The 25,174-nt window shown below is 43.3% G+C and overlaps 1 protein-coding gene across 1 annotated transcript in view; it reads right to left on the bottom strand.

Annotated features, from left to right (window-relative positions):
- The window catches only part of NINJ2 (ninjurin 2), a 55,278-nt gene that overhangs the window by 10,763 nt on the left and 19,341 nt on the right, over positions 1 to 25,174 (bottom strand). Inside the window, exon 2 of the mRNA XM_077468946.1 lies at positions 7,788 to 8,025. Within this exon, the coding sequence (XP_077325072.1) occupies positions 7,788 to 8,025 (238 nt within the window). The remainder of the gene's footprint in view (positions 1 to 7,787; positions 8,026 to 25,174) is intronic.

Raw genomic sequence — 25,174 nt, 5'->3', positions numbered from 1 at the left:
AGGGACCTTCAGCAGTATAACAGCCTCAGCTTGGTTCCTGTGAGCTGTGTGAAGGGCGTGTGTCTCTCCCCTCCAATCAGCTCTCAGAAATCTTCAATGAGCTCTGCAGTGTGTAATTTCAGCTCTCCGCCCCTTTTTTCTGAACTCTCAGACAAGCTTTAAAATTCAGCACTTTGAACAGATGTAGATAAAAGATGTAGAAAAAAAAAAAGACTGCAGATAGACAGGTACACTTACGTAGGTGGACAGTTACTTACTGGGCATATGTAAGGGTTTACAACCAGGGGAAGGCCCATCCATTAAGGACGCACGGGTGCCGCCCCCCCCTATTGACTGCCACCCCCTATCCATGGGTCCGGCACCTTTCAGGACGCCTGGGCACATGAATTACAGTGGCAAGGGTGTTTTTTTTTTTGAAGCACCAATTAGAGCCAGAGGCTCTAAAATAGGGAATACTCCAGGCGCAGGACATTGTGCTCGGAGTCCACCCAGGTGTGTTAGAATATCAAATGAATATTCACTATTCTCACACTGGATCACCTCTCCGTCTGAGACCCGTTTCCTGATTGGCTGAAAGGAGAAGCCATCTGATTGGATTGCTGAGGAGGAGGGAGGAGATGGAAGCCACCGAGAAGTGGAAGGAGAAGCTGCTTGTGATGCCCGCAGAGGAGGGCTAGGGAAGCCACCCATGATTGCCCACCATGGATGAGATAAGTGCACTGACCCGACTGTGGCTTTTACAACCACTTTAAACTTTATATTAGCTAATAAATAGAATAACTTAAAGTCCAAACTTTCTCCATTTAAATTTTGGATAGATTAAGGAGAGCTTAACAAAAGTCAATTTCTTTGTTGTTGCCTGTAACTTCACTGAAAAAAAAAGCGCCTGTTTTCCTGTCCCTGCGACAGTCCTGTGACACAAGGTAAGAAATGAGGAATTGGGGGGTTACCGGCACAGGAAAGCAACATAGCAATGAAAATCTTACAGCATCCGGAAAGTATTCACAGAAATTCACTTTTTTCTACATTTTGTTATCATACAGTCTTATTCCAAAATGGGTTAAATTCATTATTTTCCTCAAAATTCTACAAACAATATCCCATAATGACAACGTGAAAGAAGTTTGTTTGAAATCCTTGTAAATTTATTAAAAATAAAAAACGAAAAAAAAAAAGTCATATGTACATAAGTATTCACAGCCTTTGCCATGACACTCAAAATTGAGCTCAGGTCCATCCTGTTTCCACTGATCATCCTTGAAATATTTCTCCAACTTGATTGGAGTCCACCTGTGGTAAATTCAGTTGATTGGACATGATTTGGAAAGGCACACACCTGTCTATATAAGGTCCCACAGTTAACAGTACATGTCAGAGCACAACCCAAGCCATGAAGTCCAAGGAACTGTGTCTACAGACCTCCGAGACAAGACAGAATTGTAGGCACAGATCTGGCGAAGGGTACAGAAACATTTCTGCAGCATTTAAAATCACAGGAGCCTCCATAATTCCTAAATGGAAAAAGTTTGGAACCACCAGGACTCTTCCTAAAGCGGTTCTTCTGGACAAACTGAGCAATCAGGGGAAAAGGGCCTTAGTCTGGGAAGTGATCAAGAACCCGATGATCACTCTGACAGAGCTCCAGTGTTTCTATGTGGCGAGAGGAGAACCTTTTTTCGTTTTTCAGCGGCAGGAACTTGGTGCTTAGTCAGGATCGGGGGAAAGATGAATGCAGTGTACAGAGGCATCCTTGATGAAAAAGTGCTCCAGAGCACTCTGAACCTCAGACTAGGGAAAATGTTCATCTTCCAACAGAACAATGACCCTAAGCACACAGCCAAGATAACAAAGGAGTGGCTACGGGACAACTCTGTGAATGTCCTTGAGTGGCCCAGCCAGAGCCTAGACCTGAACCTGATTGAGCATCTCTGGAGAGATCTGAAAATGGCTGTGCACCGATGCTCCCCATCCAACCGGATGGAGCTTGACAGGTCCTGTGAAGAAGAATGGGAGAAACTGCCCAAAAATAGGTGTGCCAAACTTTTAGCACCATACTCAAAAAGACTTGAGGCTGGAATTGGTGCCAAAAGGTGTTTCAACAAAGTATTGAGCGAAGGCTTTCAATACTTATGTACATGTTTATTTTTATAAATGTAGCAAGATCCCAGGCCACCTTTAGTCTTATGAGAATCCCCAGAACCAAGAGCTGCTGACATCCTTCTGTGTAGAATGGGTTACAAGGCATAGAAGGTGTAATGCAAGATAGGTTCATGGGTGCCAGACACTTCTTGAATGCAAAGAGATGTTGTTTCTCTTGAACAGAACTGTGAAAGAGAGGGTTTAGGGCCAGGACACCCATAGGTAGTTGTAATGTTAATTGGCAGACTCCGAGACTTCTACAGGTAGACAGCGATGCAGGGAAAGGCATACAGCAAGACACCACATCTGCATGTGTAGGAATGCTATCTTCTATGACAACAGTCTTAGCCCCTGTACACACGGTCAGAGATTCTGCCAACCAAATCCGTCGGATTTTGTCCATCATATTTAGTCTGACGGATTGTGTCCGAAACTGTTGCATACACACGGTCGGACTAAGTTGTCGAAAAATCCGTTCTTTCAGAACGTGATGACGTAATTTCGTTACGATGGGACTAGATTCAGGCTAGTAGCCAATAGCTTTGATGTAGGAATTTGATCTGAGCATGCGTGGCACTTGGTCCGATCAAAATTCTCTACACATGATCGGATTACGTCCGACCGACCCAGTTGGTCGGGAAATATTTCCAACATGTTGGAAAATTGGGTCGGACGGAGATTCGGACGGAATCAGTCCGATGCATACCACACACAGTCGGATTATCTGGCGACACGGTCCGATAAGACGCGTTCCGACGGATTCTCCGACCGTGTGTACGCGGCTAGAGAACAGTTCCTAACACAAGTTATAACAAATTTTTCTACAATCACTTCTTGCAGGTTTTCAACCCACTGAGCTCCCAGTCTCTCTCTCTGTAGACTTGCTGATTCACTGCCACTGAATCCCATAAGTTCTTCAATCTTCATTTTAGTATCTTTCTCAAGTGTCACCCCACTTCTCTGCCGGGTTCCTAGCTTGGCACTCCAGATACTTCTCAAGCTTCACCCCACTGGCCTGCTCGGTCCCTGGCTTGGCACCTGCATAAATTCCTAATTCTTCAACATTCCCGGTTGGTGAGAATACTGCTCCGGTACTTGCTTCAGCTACTCACTGTGGTCCCTGGTAACAAAGTGGATGATCCCTTAGTGATGACAGCTTCCCCTCTACCTCTGACCACGACAGGTAATCTAGCTGGCAGAACCGTCACTTCTGGTTGGACTGCAAACTGCAATCCCAACCCTATGCTGGTCTCTTGCTTCTGGATAGACCCTCAGACAGCCTAGCAGCCAGATGTGCCCGGGATAGGCCCAAACTCTGGCCTAGCAGCCCGGGCAGTACAACATATGTCCACCCAGACAGCCATCCAGGTGGCACAGAACCCCCGATCACCTGACCTCACCCAAATAAATAGGCTCTCCCAGCAGGCCAAGGGACCCAAGAAAATTCCTGCCCATTGGCTGAGAGACCTTATCCATTCCTAACCTGTCCCTGCAATGCCCTTGTCTTATCCAATGTCACCAAGTACCCGGCCATCTAGCAACAGAAGAGAGAAGTGCAGCAATTACAGACTTAGGGTGAAATCAATTGATCCCTCACAACTGGCCAAGGCAAATACACCTGGCAGGTAAATTTAGGAGCAACCAAGCCTAAAAATCAGGGCGCTACATCAATTTGCAAAGATTTTAAACAAACTTTTTTCACGTTGTCATTATAGGGTATTGTTTGTAGAATTATGAGGAATATAATGAACATATCAAAATGTGGAAAAAGTGAAGCGCTGTAAATACTTTCAGGATGCACTATATCCTTTACCCACTGTACTAGAGAAGTTTTTGTTGTCTTTGTCCCTACTGGATAGAGTTTCCATCACTTCCTGTACAGCTGACTCCCTGATAACTCGGCAATAAAAACCAGGAAGAGGCTCTGACCCTCCCCTGTGCTATCCTAAAAGTTGGTCTTTAACCACTTCAGGACCGCCGTATTGCCAATGTACGTCAACACAATGGCACAGGCAGGCACAATCACGTAGATGTACGTGCCTGCCTTCCAGCGGGTGGGGGGTCCGATCGGACCCCCTCCCGCTGGATACGACAGTCCGGTTCGGTCCAGGAGCGCTCCGTGATGAGGGGATGGCCGTTGGTTTTCGGCCACCCCCTCTGGATCGCTCCTGGCCAATGAGAAGCTTCCTCCCACTGTGTATTGTTTACACAGGAAGGAGGAAGTGATGTCATTCTCCTCGGGGCGGTCTTTTTGACCGGACTACGAGGAGAAGACTAATAGTAAGTGTGCACCAACACTACACTGACATGTAGGTACACACAGGCACACAAACCCCCCCCCCGATCCCCCCCCCCGATCGCCTCCCCCCCGCCCCCCCTCCCCCCCCAGTCACAGTGTCACTGATTGCATTGATCATTTCTTTACTGATCAATGCATTCAGTGTCAGTTGTGACAGTAAAAACTGTCAGGACAGTTAGTGTTAGGTCCAGGGTAGCCCCCTATCACCCCCCAATAAAGATTTAACCCCCTGATTGCCCCTAGAGTTAACCCTTTCACCCCCTTTTGCCAGTGTCACTAAGCGATCATTTTTCTGATCGCTGCATGTGTCGCTAGGTAGCTAGTTATTTTTTTAGGTTCACCGCCAGGTTTTTATATCGCTAGGTACCCCGATATACTACCCAATAATGGTTTTAACCCCCTGATTGCCGCTAGTTAACCCTTTCACCCCCTTTTGCCAGTGTCACTAAGCGATCGTTTTTCTGATCGCTGCATTAGTGTCGCTACAGTCGCTAGGTAGCTAGTTATTTTTTTAGGTTCACCGCCAGGTTTTTATAGCGCTAGGTACCCCGATATACTACCCAATAATGGTTTTAACCCCCTGATTGCCGCTAGTTAACCCTTTCACCCCCTTTTGCCAGTGTCACTAAGCGATCATTTTTCTGATCGCTGCATGTGTCGCTAGGTAACTAGTTATTTTTTTAGGTTCACCGCCAGGTTTTTATAGCGCTAGGTACCCCGATATACTACCCAATAATGGTTTTAACCCCCTGATTGCCGCTAGTTAACCCTTTCACCCCCTTTTGCCAGTGTCACTAAGCGATCATTTTTCTGATCGCTGCATGTGTCGCTAGGTAGCTAGTTATTTTTTTAGGTTCAACGCCAGGTTTTTATAGCACTAGGTACCCCGATATACTACCCAATAATGGTTTTAACCCCCTGATTGCCGCTAGTTAACCCTTTCACCCCCTTTTGCCAGTGTCACTAAGCGATCATTTTTCTGATCGCTGCATGTGTCGCTAGGTAGCTAGTTATTTTTTTAGGTTCACCGCCAGGTTTTTATAGCGCTAGGTACCCCGATATACTACCCAATAATGGTTTTAACCCCCTGATTGCTGCTAGTTAACCCTTTCACCCCCTTTCACCAGCGATCACAGTATAAGTGTCACTGGTGACGCTGGTTAGCCAGTTAGTTATTTAGGTTCCCCGTCAGGTTTTTATATAGCGCCAGGGACCCCCATATACTACCTAATAAAAATTTGAACCCCCTGATTGCCCCTAGTTAACCCTTTCACCACTGATCACCGTATAAGTGTTACGGGTGACTCTGGTTAGTTTGTTTTTTATAGCATCAGGGCACCCACCATTTATTACCCAATAAAGGTTTAACCCCCTGATCACCCGGCGGGTGATATCAATTAGGTTTTAGGGTCAGGGTCTGCGTCGCCCCAGGCAGCGCTAGGTTAGTGCCAGTACCGCTAACACCCACACGCAAAGCATACACCTCCCGTAGTGCTATAGAATCTGAACAGATCAATATCTGATCTGATCAGATCTATACTAGCGTCCCCAGCAGTTTAGGGTTCCAAAAAAACGCATTGTTAGCGGGATCAGCCCAGATACCTGCTAGCACCTGCGTTTTGCCCCTCTGCCCAGCCCACCCAAGTGCAGTATCGATCGATCACTGTCACTTACAAAACACTAAACACATAACTGCAGCGATCGCAGAGTCAGGCCTGATCCCTGCCATCGCTAACAGGTTTTTTGGTAGCATTTTATATTTAAATCCGGAAGGCAGTGCTTGGTTTTCGGGGTTCCGTACGTGGCTAGGCTCCCAAAAAGTCCCCCACATGTGGTATCCCCGTACTCAGGAGAAGCAGCAGAATTTATTTTGGGGTGTAATTTGACTTCTGCCCATAGCATGTGTGAGCAATATATCATTTAGTGACAACTTTGTGCAAAAAAAAAAAAAGTTTGTAATATTCCCGCAACTTTTGGCAAAATATAAAATATTCCATGGACTCAACATGCCTCTCAGTAAATAGCTTGGGGTGTCTACTTTCCAAAATGGGGTCATTTGGGGGGGTTTTGTGCTATTTTGGCATTTTATGGCCTTCGAAACTGTGATAGGTAGTGAGGAGTTAAATCAAAAATTTGCACCCTTAGAAATCCTGAAGGTGGTGATTGGTTTTCGGGGTGCCGTGCGCGACTAGACTCCCAAAAAGTCCCACACATGTGGTATCCCCGTACTCAGGAGAAGCAGCAGAATGTATTTTGGGGTGTCATTTCACATATGCCCATAGCATGTGTGAGCAATATATCATTTAGTGACAACTTTGTGCAAAAAAAAAAAAGTTTGTAATATTCCCGCAACTTGTGGCAAAATATAAAATATTCCATGGACTCAACATGCCTCTCAGTAAATAGCTTGGGGTGTCTACTTTCCAAAATGGGGTCATTTTGGGGGGTTTTGTGCTATTTTGGCATTTTATGGCCTTCGAAACTGTGATAGGTAGTGAGGAGTTAAATCAAAAATTTGCACCCTTAGAAATCCTGAAGGTGGTGATTGGATTTCGGGGTGCCGTGCGCGACTAGACTCCCAAAAAGTCCCACACATGTGGTATCCCCATACTCGGGAGAAGTAGCGGAATATATTTTGGGGTGCAATTCCACATATAACCATGGCATGTGTGAGCAATATATCATTTAGTGACAAATTTTTTACAAAGTTTTTTTTTTTTTTTGTCATTATTCAATCCTTTAGGACAAAAAAAATAAATATTCAATGGGCTCAACATACCCATCAGCAATTTCCTTGGGGTGTCTACTTTCCAAAATGGGGTCATTTGGGGGGGATTTGTACTGCCCTGCCATTTTAGCACCTCAAGAAATGAGATCGGCAGTCATAAATTAAATGCTGTGTAAATTCCAGAAAATGTACTCTAGTTTGTAGACGCTATAACTTTTGCGCAAACCAAAAAATATACGCTTATTGACATTTTTTTTACTAAAGACATGTGGCTGAATAAATTTTGCCCTCAATGTATGACTAAAATTTAGTTTATTCGATTTTTCTTATAACAAAAAGAAGAAAATATCTTTTTTTTTCAAAATTTTCGCTCTTTTTCCATTTATATCACAAAAAAAAAAAATCGCAGAGGCAATCAAATACCATCAAAAGAAAGCTCTATTTGTGGGAAGAAAAGGACGCAAATTTCATTTGGGTGTAATATTGCATGACCGCGCAATTACCAGTTAAAACAGCGCAGTGCGAAATTGCAAAAAGACCTCTGGTCCTTAAGGTGTTTATTGGTCCGGAGCTGAAGTGGTTAACTACCATGCTCCCCAAGTAACCCCACCAATCTCTTACCGATAATAATGAGAAGGATTCCAATGACCACCTGTAAAGCCAGGGACAGACTGATGAGGGTGATGAGCGTGACATAGTAGGTGAAGTTTGGCCCCTGCTCGAGAACGGCCTTCAGTTGAGCTGCATTCGCCATAAAGAGCGCCACGTCCAGCATGCTTTCAGCAATACTTTTCTTGGTGGCATAATGATTAAGATTGATGGGTGATCCACTCTGCCGCTCTGCTGAATTACCACCTGCCTGCAAAACAAGTCACCGTGTCAATAACTACTGAATCTATTCTGTAAATACTGCAGTTGCTCTTAAGGCTGGTTTCATACCTTCCCATTGTGTTATGTCACAGGTTAACACACATTTCAGCTCACCTTCCCATTTTTTTTCTCATCTTTGCATTGTTATGGTGTATTGGGCATGTATCTGAGCACAACAAATTAAAAATGCTATTTCATTCATTATTAATATCCAAGCAAAACTCGCCCATCCATTTGTAGCGCACCCCCTAGGGAGCTGCAAGTGTAAAGGGATCCCCACCCTGCACAGCCAAGCACAGGTCCAGTGCTTTGTTTTTATGTTTTATTGAGGGTATATGGATATTATGGGGTGTCCACTTGATCAAAGCAGTATAACTCTTCAGGGACACAATTATATACTGTGTCCGTTTATATATAATATATATATATATATATATATATATATATATATATATATATATATATATATATATATTTTTTTTTTTTTTTTTTCTCCTCTGCCTCCTGCACACAGCTTGATTTCAGAGCTACAACTCCCAAGACCAGCTGCCACTGTTTGGATGGTCTGAAAAAAGGCTCAGTCAGATACAAAAAACAAGTGCCCCATACAGGCAGGGGCCGCAGATGCCTTGTTTGTGTAGAAAACTCTTAGTGCCCGCCTGTTTTCCTCTTATGGCTACTGGTCCCAGCACCACCTCTTCAGGCACTGCCAGCCCATCTGGCTGCAGCTGCCCCTTTCTCCAGCCCTCCTGGATACTGCTCCACAGTCCTCCCAGACTGACTCTGCATCCAACCCAGACTGCTCTCTCCCAGTCCTCTCAGGCATGCCTCTCAGTCCTCTCCGACTGTATAATTTACCAGCCCACCTGGCTGTCTTCCTCCCTGGAGATTTTGCCAGCAGTGTTCTCCTGCTGTCCTTCTCCTCCCATGCCTCCGGTCAGGACATCTCTGGGTGTCTTAAAGAGGGTCCCTTCCTCACCAGAACCCAGGCCTGAGGTCATCCCACTCAGATTAGGGGGTTACCCTATAGGGGCCTAAAATTCCATCTCCAGCTTCCACCCAATCTCCACTGACCCTGAGTATTTGGGGGGTCTGCCCCCCTGCCAACCCATCTGTTGGGGATTGGTCAGGACCCTCAGAATATTCCAAACAGCTCCACCTAATCTCCACATCCATTCTTCTGGAAGTTTCCAGCAAGTTCCAGAAGCAGGGGGAGGTCTCAGAGATGCTGCCTGTGAGTAATCTAGCCCTCCCTGAGTTACTCAAACCCTGACCCAGAAAAACACAGGCTTGACTGCCAGCCAAGCCAATTTACCTACTCTAATTAAAAAAAAAACTACTTCTAGCACACTAGAGGGTGCTACAAATTCATACTTTATTTTGTTGAGAAATCACCCCCCTTGCATTTATAGCTACCACCATCTTGAGTAAGGGTAGATGATTCATGGAGCATTTACTATCCATCTGTCCTTAGCTTAGGCATGCAGGGTGTGCTTAGCTAAGAAAGTCCCTCCTTCAGATGAAAGAAAACAAAAGACCATGAAGACTCTTGGGATGTATATCATTTTGGGCTAGGTCAGAAACCAAGAAGCGACTGAAGAAATATAAAAGAACAAAAGTTTAAAACAAGTAAATATATTATAACTATCTGTTTACTAAGCAGGATAAGGATTAAAATAGTTCAAGCTGATTGGGAAAAGTTAGTTTGTGTAGCACCACAACACACTGGGTTGATTTACTTACCGAAGAGTGCAAAATCTGGTGCAGCTCTGTTTCTTTTTTTTGTTTTTTTTAGCCAAAGCTTAATTGAACAAGATGAAGTCAGAAGCTGATTGGCTACCATGCACACCTGCACCAGATTTCACACTCTCCAGTTTTAGTAAATCAACCCCACTGTATTGCAGATCAGGTATTACAATGCATTGCAGTAATGTGTGTTTTATTGCATGCTACTGCAACACAAAGTTGTGAATCCATTCCTGCCCTTGGGAGACCAGGACAAATGCAAAGGATGCAGTAGGGATACAGACAGCAATAAAAACCTGAAAGGTTTTTCAACTCTTCCACACTCAATCCAAAACTAAAAAAAACAAAAAAACATCCAAACAAACAAAAATTAAATACAGCCCTGGCCAAAAGTTTTGAGAATGACACAGATATAAATTTTCACAAAGTCTGCTACCTCAGTTTTTAGGATGGCAAGTCACATATACGTCAGAATATTATGAAGAGTGATCAGATGAATTGCAATTAATTGCAAAGTCCCTTTTTGCCATGAAAATGAACTTAATCCCCCCCAACAAAAATTTCCACTGCATCTCGGTCCTGCCACAAAAGGACCAGCTGACAATATGTCAGTGATTCTCTTGTTAACACAGGTGTCAGTGTTGTTGAGGACAAGGCTGGAAATTATTCTGTAATGCTAATTGAGTTAGAATAACAGACTGGAAGCTTTAAAAGGAGGGTGGTGCTTGAAATCATTGTTCTTCCTCTGTTAACCATGGTTACAGGCAAGGGAAAATGTGCAATCATCATTGTTGTGCAGAAAAAAAGAAATTCACAGACAAGGATATTGCTGCGACTAATGTTGCACCTAAATCAACCATTTATCAGATCATCAAGAACTTCAAGGAGAGAGGTTCAATTGTTGTGAAGAAGGCTTCAGGGCACCCAAGAAAGTCAAGCAAGCGTCAGGACTATCTCCTGCAGTTGATTCAGCTGTGAGATCAGGACACCACCAGTGCAGAGCTTGCTCAGGAATGGCAGCAGGCAGTTGCAAGTACATTTGCATACATGGTGAGGTGAAGACTTTTGGAGGATGGCCTGGTGTCAAGAAGGGCAGCAAAGAAGCCACTTCTCACCAGGAAAAACATCAGGGACAGACTGATATTGTGCAAAAGGTACAGGGATTGGACTGCTGAGCACTGGAGTAAAGTCATTCTCTCTGATGAATCCCCTTTTCAATTGTTTGGGACAAAAAACCTTGTCCGGAGAAGAAAAGGTGAGTGCTACCATCAGTCCTGTGTCATGCCAACAGTAAAGCATCCTGAGACCATTCATGTATGGGGTTGCTTCTCAGCTAATGGTACAAAAACATCCTCTGAGAGCAACTTCTCCCAACACTCCAAGAACAGTTTTCTGAGGAACAATGCCTTTTCCAGCATGATGGAGCACCTTGCCATAAGGCAAAAGTGATAACTAAGTGGCTTGGGGAACAAAACATTGACATTTTGGGTCCATGGCCAGAAAACTCCCCAGACCTTAATCCCATTGAGAACTTGTGATAAATCTTCAAGAGGCGGGTGAAAAATTCTGATAAACTCCAAGCATTGAGTATGCAAGAATGGGCTGCCATCAGTCAAGATGTGGCCCAGAAGTTGATTGACAGCATGCCAGGGCAAATTGCAGTGGACTTGAAAAAGAAAAGTATTGAATAAGGACTCTTTGGATAAAATTAATGTAATTGTCAATTAGGCCTGGTTCACACCTATGCATTTTATAGTGTGTTTCAGTTTTGCAGAAATACACTACAGTCTATTTAACATGGTTTCCTATGGATGTAGTTCACATCTGTGCATTTTATGGACTGGGCCAGGGACTTTTTTTTCTGTTTTTTGGTTCTATAGACTTCAATGGATCAAAAATGTGTATTGAAAAATGCACCTGGAATATGCAACCTGCATAGGTGTGAACCAGGCCTAAAAGCCTTTGACACTTATGAAATGCTTGCAATAATACTTCTGTATACCATAGTAACATCTGACGAAAAGATCTAAAAAAAAAACACTGAAGCAGCAGACTTTGTTAAAAAGGAGTCATTCTCAAAACTTTTGGCCACATAAAATTAAATAAAACGAAAATTGCAGGCCTGATGGAAATACATTAGGGTAGTTACTAGTGATTCCATTACACTGCAGTATTCCATCTTACCACTAGGGGCCAGTAGTGGCAAACAATCCACCTATTAGTATTAGGAGAACCAATCACAATAATTATTTATGTATAATTGAAAAGGAAAATATATTTGATGGGAAAAATAACTTTTAAAGTGTACACATCAGATATACATACAGTAATACAAATATATATAGAAGCTGCAGTAGCAGCATTGCATCACGGTCAAGAGGACAACTCTAATTTGCTGAATGGATCATGAACTGTCAGATGTATATTAAAAAGTCATCACTTCTAAGTCGCCTGGTTATAAGGCTGTCCTTCACAATTCATGTCAAAGTGCCATTGTTCAGAGGAAGACAGAGGCCAATGTAAAGACAAATTGACATATTTCCACTAGATGCATTTAAACATTTATTTTAGCTCCAGTTAGCTTGCTTTCCATCAAATTTTTGGGCACTTTTTTTTCAGAAATACATTTTTAAAATGAAAGCGCAAACCTGAGTTCCCGCTATTTAGCCTAATGGAAATATTTATATTTTCTTGTTTTAGCCCAGGTTCACATTGCAGCGATTTGGCATGTGATTTGACATGCCACATCGGAGGCTATTGCCGGCAATGGCACCGCCCGAATCGGTGCACCGTTTCTTAAAAGTGGTTTCTGTACTAATTTTGGCGACATCAGGGTGAGATTTGTATATATACGTCCTTGCAGAGGTCTCTGAAATCACCCCCGGTGTCGGCACTGACATGCGGGAATGAAATCGTGCAAATTCAGCTGAACTGTCAGTGTGAACGTAGGCTTAAAGCTTCAGGCCCATACCCCAATTTTGTCCATTCACTCATTCCCAAAAAAGTAACTAAAGATTGTTATAAATAAAACTTCTGGGAATACCTGACTTCTATCACTAACTTCATTTCCCTTAAAGTAAAACTAAAGGCATTTTTTTTTGATAGAGTGGAGATGGATTAGAACAGTGATAATCAACCCTGTCCTCAGGGCCCACTAACAGGCCAGGTTTTATGTATTACCTTGGGGAGATGCAGACTAGAATACTGCAATCACTGAGTATTTCAGTTATCTTGCAAACCTGCCCTGTTAGTGGGCCCTGAGGACAGGAGTTGATGACCACTGGATTAGAACTCCTGTCAGTTTTTATTGCTGTGTTTGCCCCCATTAGGGAGATTCACACTCTTTTTTTTTCCTGTTTACCATTATCATTGAAGGTGAAACTAAAATAAAATCCCACATTTTGTGTTATTCCCAGAAAAGCAATTGAGGGGAAACCTTTCAATGGGGACACTAATTCTGGTGATCTAGGGGTCCCCAAGAGATTCTCTTATTGTGAAGGGATTTCCTCTAACTTCTTGTTTGGCTATGGGACAGGAAGTGAAATCTCCCCATTGGGACAAAGATGGCAAAAATAAACCTTGCAGGGGGTTATAACCCTACTCTTTTCCATCCAATAAAAAAAAAAAAAAAGTTTTGCCTATAGTTCTACTTTTAACTCCATGAGTATCAGCACTCAGGCAAAGAAGGGGCAACAATGTGAGACAATCAGGCTCTATAGCAGTGTTTCTCAAATCCAGTCCTCAGGGCACCCCAACAGGTCATGTTTTCAGGTTTTCCATTATTTTTCACAGGTGATTTGATCAGTTTCACTGCCTTAGCAATTACCACAGCCGTTTCATCTGAGGGAAATCCTGAAAACATGACCTGTTGGGGGGGCCTGAGGACTGGATTTGAGAAACACTGCTCTATAGCAATGGGCAGTGCTGTAATTCTAACTCATAGACTACCGACAACTAAAAAACTAGCAGATGGAGAGAGCAATGACTTTCTTGTTCAACGGGCTGGGGGTAGGTCAGTGACCAAACTGTATTGCTTAGCTGCAATAAAGAAAAGTGAGGTCAAAGACCTGGCTGTGCTGTCTAAGCTGAACAAATCTTTTGTTAGGAAGGCAACTATGTATGTATTTTACAAGTTACATGATCTATACAAGATATATTTATTATACCTTTTGACACCAACTGTTATGACACAAGGAAAGAAAGAATTTGATTCTTTCCAAAACTAATTTTTGCTGAATGATATAAGCTGGTGTTCCTGCCTCTCTCCATGTGACCACATGCTGTCATACCGGATGACAGCAAATAATTTTCAGGGTCAAAAGGTTGCTTCAGACCAGACCGCCCCTTCTGACTGCCTAAACTATTGGCAATAAATGCCAAATGAACTGAGTGCCACAGGCAACCTCCCTCCCACACCCTACTACCCAGACATTGTGTCATGGCTGAGTCACACAAACCGATGGCAGGCTAAAATCATGCAGTTCCAACCTGCCTGTCATACATGCAAAGACTGAACTGCAAGCTGAGAAATTCAGTCACACAATATTGATACTCAAGTATGTCTCAGACACTACTGGGTTTAATTGTCAACTCACCCATAAGTGACATTCCAGTGTCTGATAGGTGCTGGAGCGTTAAACCACCTGACCTTTTCTTCTGTCTCTCAGGGATTCTATTATGGAGATATCTGCAGTAAGTTCCTGACTCTGAGCACCTGCTGTGCCGAATATAAGGAGTTTCCATTATCCTTGCAACACCTTATGAGGGCTTCTCACAATTCCTGCTCTGATTTCCCAAGTCTGTACATCTGCTGTGCTCATTATGAGGGGCTCACACCATCCATGTTCTGACTTTATTACTTTGTACACCTGCTGTGCCCATTATGTTCCCACCATCCTTCACTAATTACCAAGGTCTACACATCTGCTATGCCCACTATGTTGGGTTACCACCATTCCTGCCCATTATGTGCCCTTTATGAGGTTCTTGAGTCTGCACACCTGCGGTGCCAATTGGATAAGATTTCCACAATGTTTCCTTGTTAAGTTTCTGCATTTCTGCATCCAGCTGTTGTGCCCATTATGAGGGGCTCCCGCCATACCATTGCTGATTCCTGGGTCTGCACACCTGCAGTTCTTATTATGAGGATTTTCCACCATCCCTGCACTGAGCTTCTTGGTCTGCACTCCTGCCATGGTCAGTATAATAGGTTCCAACCATCCCTGGCTTCCACCTTCCTTGCAATGAGTTGACCCTAACTTTGCACATGATAGGAAGCTCAGAGCAATACCATTTAAGCAAAACTGTAGTTAAAGTGAACCTGTCAGTAACTTTACAAATCTGCATAATCAATTTCCAGATATGTCACAATATACAGCAACAGTATATTTTTTCAGAAAAAAACTTCACCTTTTCTCATTAAAATTCTTCATAAATCTTCAATCCAATGGCTTTGCCTGGGCTGAACTGATGTCATAAGTCTGCTGCCCTTGGTTATCAGACTGCAACATTGTAACTTTGCAGAAAATTACAAGTAAGGATGAGCTCAGATTTGGCCAAAACTTAGGTGTGCATTAAACAAGGAAGGAAGCTGCCACACCCGCCCACTGGCACTCAATCAACTGCAGCCAGGGCATTCCCTGCCAGCATCTCAGTCCAGGAAATAGACAATGAGCTTAAATTTTGTCTCAACAAAGATGGTGTCATCCTTCTTTACAGAAAAGCAAATAAAGGCATTGTTAGGGGGAGTACTGTGATCTCTGGGAGAGGTCATAAATACCTGGAAGTCTTATACATATGCATTACTTAGCGTGGTACACAAAATATGAAAAAATATATCTGGTGCTAGGTTGACATTAATTCAATAGCTTACCGCTGAAGATGTTGAGTTCACAAAGACTTAGGTAGAACAGGAATAACCTTAAAATGGCAGCCAATTGACTTTCACTTTGACTTCCACTTTTGCACTAGAGCGCTGCCTGCCCCACAATGAACATGGGTACCCTGCACAGCATCACTAAAACCTACAACAAGCAATAAGCTTCAGCTAGAGGTCTGAGTGCAATAATGATATTGGTGTTCTGGGAGAAGGAACATTTTTAAAGGCCTGCAGCTGGGCCCTGACATCCTTCTTGAGTACTATCAAGTTTCCAACCATGGCATCTGCTGGATATTTTGTCCTAGCAAGTTGCAGGACTGGTCAAAGGGGTAGACAGAAGAGAAACACAAAACACATGTGGCTCCATTCTTTGGAGGGTCATAAAGGCTAGTGCTTTGAGAGCTTGCCCCAGGAGATCCCTTTATGTCGTCACCCTGCATTATATAGTCAGATTTTTCTGGGTAAGCAGAGAGTCAGGTGCTTTGGGTGCTTCAGCAGAAGAGGGCGCCAAAAGGACAGGACCTGCAACATGCACTGCTGAAAAAACCTATGCTGATTTATGAAATATAATAGAGAGCTGTATACTGCAAATATCCTTGAAGTATCTTCTTTTGGGTGAACAGAAGAGATGAACAATTTGGGCTCTTCAGAAGAAGGGGGCGCAAAATGGGCAAGGTCTTCAACCTATGTTGTTGAAGTAGTTAACAATTCAAAAAGTGGGGGGCATAGTTTGGCTTTTTGTCTTGGGTGCTAAAGAACCATATCCAGACACAGGCAGGTTGAAAGAGGTGTCAGGAGAAATCCAGGAACAAATCATAATCTTTTGCTGACCTAGGGTTGATTATAAATCTGTGTATAATGAGTTACCCAGCATGGAAAACAGAGGAACGCCGCGCTTGAAAAAGAAATTAAACCAGAAACTAAAGAAAGGAGCAGCAACCCAAATGTTATACTACATTTGGCATAAGAGAAAAAAGGAGTGGGTTGCGCTACAAAAAATAACTAAACTCAAAAAAAAAAAAAAAAATATACCCATGTGAAACAACAAAGTTTGAACTTAGTGGTGTGTTTGTCGCATGCCAGAAAAGGATTAGAATGCGACAAAAAAAGGGACTATCTAATAAAGATAGAAAATACTAAATCAGTGAAAATAGCAGGTACCTCTTAGTGTGGTTATACACAGAATACCCTTAGTAGGAGTGAGTGATCAAATAAATGTGGGATAATGCAAGCAAACCTTTGCTGATAAAACCCAAACGTGTAAAAAAAAAAAAAAAAAAAAAAAAAAAAAATAATATATTACACCAATGATACCTAAAGATTGGAATCGTATTGGGTATCCGAAAATATATGTGGTGAAAATAAAAATTACATTAAGTAATATTCATATAAGGTGAACCTGCAAAAAAACAGTATAACATCCAAAAAATCTGTTGTCTTAAAACAATAATGAAATAATGTGGCATCCAATGGTCCGTTATCTCATAACATTAGTGAAACATGAATATGGAAATTGTTTGAGAACATAATGAGAATGGAACAATGTTCAAAGAGTCCATATACAGTCTCTATTTGCAAGGTTTCCCACAGTGAAGTAGTGACAGTAGAGATATCCAACACGAACGTGACTTGTGCTCAGCCTCCACCAATGATATTATTGCCGCTTACCAGAAACGAATGGTTCCTTATTACAGAGAACCATATAAAGCAGTTGACTAATTCCCCAGTCCAGGGCCTGCACGGATGAAATGTAAGGGACTTCAGAGCCCGCTCGTCTCTCGATACACTCCCGTTCGTGGATTTACATAGAAGGCAATGAGACTCACAATAGTGTAAAACCCAAGAGTAACTTTAATCGAACGTAAGAGACAAATGCACACTTACAGAAATGACGATTAAAACGATCGTTACAGCAAAACCGAGCCGGCCGGTCTCGGTTAGCGCCCGTTACACCGAAAACATACAACACGAGATGGTGGCGTCAGGACGTCGCTCCTCCTCCCTACACCCCGTGACCACGTCCTATCGTGACGAAACGCGTAGGGAGGAGGAGCGACGTCCTGACGCCACCATCTCGTGTTGTATGTTTTCGGTGTAACGGGCGCTAACCGAGACCGGCCAGCTCGGTTTTGCTGTAACGATCGTTTTAATCGTCATTTCTGTAAGTGTGCATTTGTCTCTTACGTTCGATTAAAGTTACTCTTGGGTTTTACACTATTGTGAGTCTCATTGCCTTCTATGTAAATCCACGAACGGGAGTGTATCGAGAGACGAGCGGGCTCTGAAGTCCCTTACATTTCATCCGTGCAGGCCCTGGACTGGGGAATTAGTCAACTGCTTTATATGGTTCTCTGTAATAAGGAACCATTCGTTTCTGGTAAGCGGCAATAATATCATTGGTGGAGGCTGAGCACAAGTCACGTTCGTGTTGGATATCTCTACTGTCACTACTTCACTGTGGGAAACCTTGCAAATAGAGACTGTATATGGACTCTTTGAACATTGTTCCATTCTCATTATGTTCTCAAACAATTTCCATATTCATGTTTCACTAATGTTATGAGATAACAGACCATTGGATGCCACATTATTTCATTATTGTTTTAAGACAACAGATTTTTTGGATGTTATACTGTTTTTTTGCAGGTTCACCTTATATGAATATTATTTAATGTAATTTTTATTTTCACCACATATATTTTCTGATACCCAATACGATTCCAATCTTTAGGTATCATTGGTGTAATATATATTTTTATTTATTTTTTTTATTTTTTTTACACGTTTGGGTTTTATCAGCAAAGGTTTGCTTGCATTATCCCACATTTATTTGATCACTCACTCCTACTAAGGGTATTCTGTGTATAACCACACTAAGAGGTACCTGCTATTTTCACTGATTTAGTATTTTCTATCTTTATTAGATAGTCCCTTTTTTTGTCGCATTCTAATCCTTTTCTGGCATGCGACAAACACACCACTAAGTTCAAACTTTGTTGTTTCACATGGGTATATTTTTTTATTTTTTTTTTGAGTTTAGTTATTTTTTGTAGTTACCCAGCATGCCAGCCCTGGCATTTTATTGCAGCCAAATAATAATTGTTTGCACTTGTGACTCATGTTGTCTACCTTCCAGCATATGAGGTACAGCGTCAGCCTAACCCACCTCTTCTGTGTGTGTGAGCAGCGCTCAGGGACACACCTTCACATTGGGGAAATCCACAAACCGCCAAATGCACCATGCATATAATTAACAGATAATGTTGTATACTGCACTGATAGAATATTCTGTCTTGTGGAATTCTTCCACACAGCTAGGGGTATGTTTAATCTCATCACACCACTGACCATAATATGTCTGATTATCTAATCATACTGTATGTATGTAACAGGGTAACTTGCTTTATAAACTAAAAGCAATCTTAAATTACAAGGCTTAAAAGTAGCAAAAGCAGATTTAGGTTGAAGAAACAACAATAAAGGCTCCTTTGTATGGGTTTATATTAAAATGCTATAGGCCCATTCAAATAACCCAGTTTTGATCCCTAGTGTGTAGCTGTACAAGCCAAAACATGTTTTACTGCATTTTATACTGTACACATGTAAATGTTTACAAGTGTACAGCATCAATGAACATGGCCATATGCTTAGTTTCTAAGCTCTAATGAGCAGGGCCCTCTGAATTCTACTGTATCAAATTGTATTGTAATTGTACTCTGCCCTACTGTTGGTGCTATATGAATCCTTTATAATAATATGTGCTGCTACCGCTGTCTGGTGAGTTCAGGGCCAGGGGGAGAGATAAACATAAACAATGTGTAGGTAGCAACAGTGGCACCGAATGATCTCAACCTTCAGTCATTCTGGATGTAACTATTCCCTACTGTACTATTCATGTGTTTTTGCCTGTGTCCCCATTGAAGAGGTTTTTCATCACTTCCTGTCCTGATAGTAAAAACCTGACAGAAGCTCTAACTCTTTCCTGCTCTATCCAAAATTAAAGTGTATGTTACCCCAACACTTCATATTCCTGATATGTGTATGTTGTGTCATGTACTTGTGTTAAAAAGTGTCCTGTTCTTCTTAGATTTCTTCCTTTGTGAAAAATTCCTTTGGTAATCCTGCCAGTCCCCCTGCTTCCTATTTCAAATTGACCATGCTAGACATAAAATCATCCATCCTGGCATGGTCAGTCTTCTGCCAGCCCTTATGCTGAGAATAGAGGTCATGTGATCAGAAAAAGGTATTTGTAATATATAAATATATATATATATATGAACTTTTGTTGTCAGTGAAGTAGCAGCTCATACGGTTGTGGACAAGGCGCTCAAGAAGCTTGGAGGCAAACTGGAGCAGGAAGATGGGTCTTAAGTTATACAAAAAAGTGGGGCCTAGTAAGGGGGTTTTAAATATGGGGTAACCAGTGCATGCTTGAGTGGGGGAAGGGAAAGGTTTTGGTGGAGAGGTTAAATAGGTAGGTTTGAGAATTTAGGATAGAGTAGGAAAGGAGCTGAAGTAATTGTAAGGGGTTGACAACTTCCTAAGTGGTAACTGGGTCGAAGGAGGAAAGTATTGAGTGTGGTGTTGGACCTGGTATGTTAGTTGGAGGGGAAAGCTAGACAGAGCTAGGAGATCCCATCACAAATTATGTCAATCTTTTTGAAAGACCAGTTGCTATAGCAGTAGCGGGTCTACCACCAACCAGCAGGATAGGTACACAGACAGCCACCCTTACGGATGACGCAGGCTCACCTGAGGTGCAGAACCTAAATACTAACTGGTGTTCACCAGCGCTCCTGAGATGGATTTTGCTGCGTGTTAGCACCAGGTCCCATTCCTCAAGATCGCCCCACCAAAAGGTGAGCAAGCCGGGTCCAGTAGTGGATAAGCATGTAAGGATTAAACAGAAATGTAGTCAGTAAACAAGCCAAAGGTCAGTAGCGAGTAGTTGCAGTTTTGGATCAGGCAGAAACGTAGTCGAGGAACAAGCCAAGGGTCGATAAAGAGTGGGAGTGGGGAAGACAAGAGCAAGATACTGGCTACAGAGAGCACAATTATCTAGCAAACAGGAAGTGCAGAGAAGTGTCTTAAATCAGGAAGTACATGGGAGGAGCAAAGAGTTCATGGTTTAGCAGAAGTGAAGGCGAATGGCAGGGTTTTCCATTGGATCAGACAGGGTGCTGTCCAGCATCTGAGGTAGCTTAACAAGAAGAGTCATTGCCAGACAAGGTAGAGGTCCCAGATTCAAGTCCAGGCCCTGACACAAAGATTGCATAAGTTCATCAGTCAGCTGTGTTTCCATTCATTGTTCCATTCATTGTTCAATCCCATACTGGGGGAGGGACAATCTTCAAGACGCCACAACAACAACGACAGTCCAGAACGGAGATCGCACTGATCACACCATAGGTCTTCAGGGAGGTCAAGGTCTCAGAGACATCATCGCTCTCCTTCACCCCCACCTTGGGAGTCAAGAAAAAAGTGCTGGGCATGTGGTGCTGTACCACTCCATGATAAATTGGTCTGTAAGGACTGTCTCAGGGACTAAGTGGCAAACCGAGAAAGCCAACAGGTGGTCGATTTACTTAAGCAGACCATGAAGGACTCCTTTTCAGAGATGGCAGCTAAAATCTCTGCTCATCCAGTTCCACAGGTTGCTCAAGTGCAAGACCTAGAACCCAGTATCCCGGAGCCATCAGCTGTCAGCCCTCCTCTACCTGCATGAAGAAGGACAGTTAGGCCTCCACCACCGGAGGATCCTTCTGAGGAATTTTCAGATGATTCTGAACCATCTGGTTTCAGTTTTCCTCTGGTACAGCCATTTATCCAGGCCATTTATCCAGGCCATTTATCCAGGCAGTGAAGAACCACTGAAAAAATCAAAAACGTATTCTCCGTTTCTTAAGAGAAAGCAGATTGTCTTCCCATTAATGGGAGAAATCAGAAAGATTATAGAGCAGAACGGACAAGAAGTTTTCCCTAGCCCAAATTGTATCCATTAGCAGATACAGATACTGTCAGGAAAGGCATAGCCATGCAGCAGGAATTGCTCAGCAGAAGCGCACATTAATGCACACACATGTGCCTGTGACCAACGTTAGCGCCAAAGGGGCTATTTAAAGTGAATGCACCCAAGACTTCTTGCTGTTCAGTTTGCAGCTTCTGTGTGTCCTGAAAACCATTATCTGTGCTGACTTCTGATCTCTGACGCGGCTTACTTCTTGGTGACCTTGTCTGCTTGATACCCTTACCTCGGCTTGCTTCTTGGACTTCTCTTCTGCTCTGCCTGATCTGCCAGAATGTTACCGACCCGGCCTGCCTGACTCTGCATCTACTTCTCCAGCCTGCTGCAGCCCTGCCCTGCGGGTCACTCCAGTTCCTGTTTCCGCTGCATTACAGTCCACCACTGTCTTGGTCTATCCAGCTCTACTGGTCTGCCTGCTGCATCTCCAGCCTCTAGCACCCAGCCATACCAATACTGTTTCAACCTCAGGGGTCCACAAGCCGGTGCAGCAAGAGAGGCTCTCCTCTACACGTCAGGCTCATGATCCAGGTATGTGACAGATACACAGTCTTTAAACTTGATGCCTGTTGTAGATGTGGCAGTGGTGCGCCTAACAAAAAAACATTACCTTGCCAATGGAGGATTCAACATCATTCAATGACCCCTGGATAGGCGAATTGAACTGGATCTCAAAAGCAGTTACCTGGCTGCAGGGGCGGCTTGTAGGCCAGCCATTGCACTAGCATCTGTTTCTAACGCTATCAGGTCATAAATGTCAGAAAATGTCAAAACAGCACTGCACCAAGACGACATAATCAAAACACTGGAAGGATTCAAATTGGTGGCAGATTTTGTAGGGGAAGCAGCGATTGACGCGATTCGCTAATCGGCCAATTCATTGCTGCATTCAGTTATGGCGAAACGAGGCTTATGGCTAATATCTTGGACGGCTGATCTGGCATCAAAACAAAATTAGTGCAAGATTCCATTTGATGGTAAATCCTTGTTCAGCGAAAAACTTGACAAAGCTATTCGCCAAGTAACAGGGGTCAAATCTGGCTTACTTCCCCAGGATAGGAAGGTCCGTAGAACAAGAGCCTATTTATCAAGATTTTGACAATTAAACTCGAGAGAATTCAGGCAGTCGCGAACGTTTAAATTCAACAAAAGTTTGTGGAGAGGCGCTCAGGCATCCTTTCTAGGAGCCAAAAGAAACAAGGCCTTCACCGCTCCCCAGGAGGGGATGAAGTCTTTTTGATGCCAGAAGAGTGGAGACGCTTCCAGTAGGAGCCCGGCCAAAGCATTTTTTTCCAGTCTGGGCTGTCAGATGGTCACTTTTGGACTTTTTTTCATCAGCCTCCTCACACATCCTTGAAAGGAACAAAGAGACTGGCCTCCCTGCAGAAAGCGCTGACCTTAAGCCAGTTTATAAGCTCACTACAGTATCATAGGACAGCAGTACCTGTCCCCCCATCGGAATGATTTACAGGGTTTTATTCCTCCCTGTTCCTGGTGCAGAAGAAAACAGATGGTTGGAGACCGGTAATAGATTTGAAAAGGCTCAATAGATACATCCTTTGAGAGTTTCAAGATGGAGTCACTGCAAACGATCATCCAAGCCATACAACCAGGGGATTGGTTAATACCAATAGATCTGCAGGATGCTTACCTTCATATCCCTATCCTACCGTCTTTCCAGAAGTGCCTAAGATTCGCGGTGGGTCATGTCCACATGCAATTGCAAGCTTTGGCCTGTGCACCTTCCCTCAAGTATTCACAAAAATATTTATACCTGTCCTGACCCCTCTGAGAGAGAAGGGACTAAGGATTTACCACTATCTGGATGATATCCTCTTACTGTCAGACAACCCAAATCAGCTTATAGCTCACAGGGACATACTTCTGCCATCACTGTTGGAACTCGGATTGGTTGATAAATCACGACAAGAGCGAGCTAGTACCAACTTAGCACATTATTTAGGGGCAATGTTCAATACATGCCAGGGCACAGTATCATTACCTCAGTCGAAGATGAGGGGCATCATTCAAAGAATGTTCAAGATCATACGGAAGTCTCATCTAACAGTCTCACAGTGCCTGAGCCTCAAAGGCACAATGTCCTCTTGTATACCTTTAGTCCCGTGGTCTCACTGGCATCTGAGACACTTCCAGATAGGATTCCTAGCACAATAGAGGAGGCAGCAACTCTCTCAGACAATTCTGTTGATGGCACTAATGCTCAGGAGCCTGCACTGGTGGAGGAATCCAGAGAATATATCCAGGTCCCATCATTTGGGTTTCCGCTAATGGACCATAATTGCATCCGATGCAAGCGGACAGGGGTGGGGTGCCCATTGCAAAGAATTCAGAAAACAGGGAAGATGGTCTTTTTTCCACCAGAGGCGTAGTATCCAACATCCTAAAGATGAGAGCAGCATTCCTACTCTTGACCTCATTAACACCTCAGATCAAGGGATGGGGGTGCTTCTGCGCATAGACAACAGGGCAGCAATCTCATATCTACAGAGAAAGGGAGGCATCCACAGCAGAGCACTTCTAAGGGAGGTGAAACCAATAATGATCTGGACCGAAAGAAACCTGGTAGATCTCAGTGCAATATATCTCCCAGGCAAAATGAACAGGCAGACACCTTGTCAAGGAAATTTGGTAACAACAAGTGAACACTTCATCCTCATGTATTCAACCAAATTTCCAAACTGTGGAAAACCCTGCAGGTGGATCTCTTTGCTACCCGGGAGAATACCAGGCTCAGGAGATTCTTCTCTCACCTTCCGCATCCACAGGCAGAGGGCGTGGACATGTTATCATGCCCTTGGAGCTTCACGACAGCATATGCCTTTCCTCCTCACCCACTCATTTCTAAGTTTCTCCTCGGGCTTCTAAGAGAATCAGTCCAAGTACTGACAGTCTTGCATTATTGGCCGAAGAGACCATGGTTCCCGCTAGCCATGCACCTCAATGTGAGTCCTCCTTTCCTTCAACTACTGACTCAAGGCAAACTAGCTCATCCAGACCCTTCAAGTATGGAAGTTGAAAGGAGGAGGTTTGAGTCATTAGGCTGCTCCCAGGAGGTCATATCCACCTACTTACTTAAAGCCAGGAAACCAACAACAAATGCCATATATGCAAGGATTTGGGACAGGTTCTTATCCTATGCTATAGGGAAGAGGCTTGATCCAGTCTTTCACTCTACTTCTGATATTTTGGGGTTCATTCAGATCGGTCTCGAGTTGGGGCTTGGCCAGAGCTCCCTTAAAGTGCAAGTGGTAGAAATTTCTGCAGTGACTAATACAAAATGGGCAGATGATCCCCTAGTAGTCACATTTCTCAGAGGAGTCTTGAAGATACATCCGTCTGCCAGGCACGCTTTTCCTAACTGGGATCTTCCCTTAATACTAGAAGTCTTATCCAATCATCCGTTTGCACCTGTAGAAGAAACCTCAATCTGGAATCTAACCCTAAAAACAAAATTTCTTTGGCCACCCCCTC

Source organism: Lithobates pipiens, unplaced genomic scaffold (assembly GCF_037356315.1).
Source record: "Lithobates pipiens isolate NorthernLeopardFrog02 unplaced genomic scaffold, aLitPip1_a1.2 Scaffold_8, whole genome shotgun sequence".
NCBI lineage: Eukaryota > Metazoa > Chordata > Amphibia > Anura > Ranidae > Lithobates > Lithobates pipiens.
The sequence above is the reverse complement of the archived record's forward strand: the minus strand, read 5'-3'. Positions and strand labels throughout refer to the sequence as shown.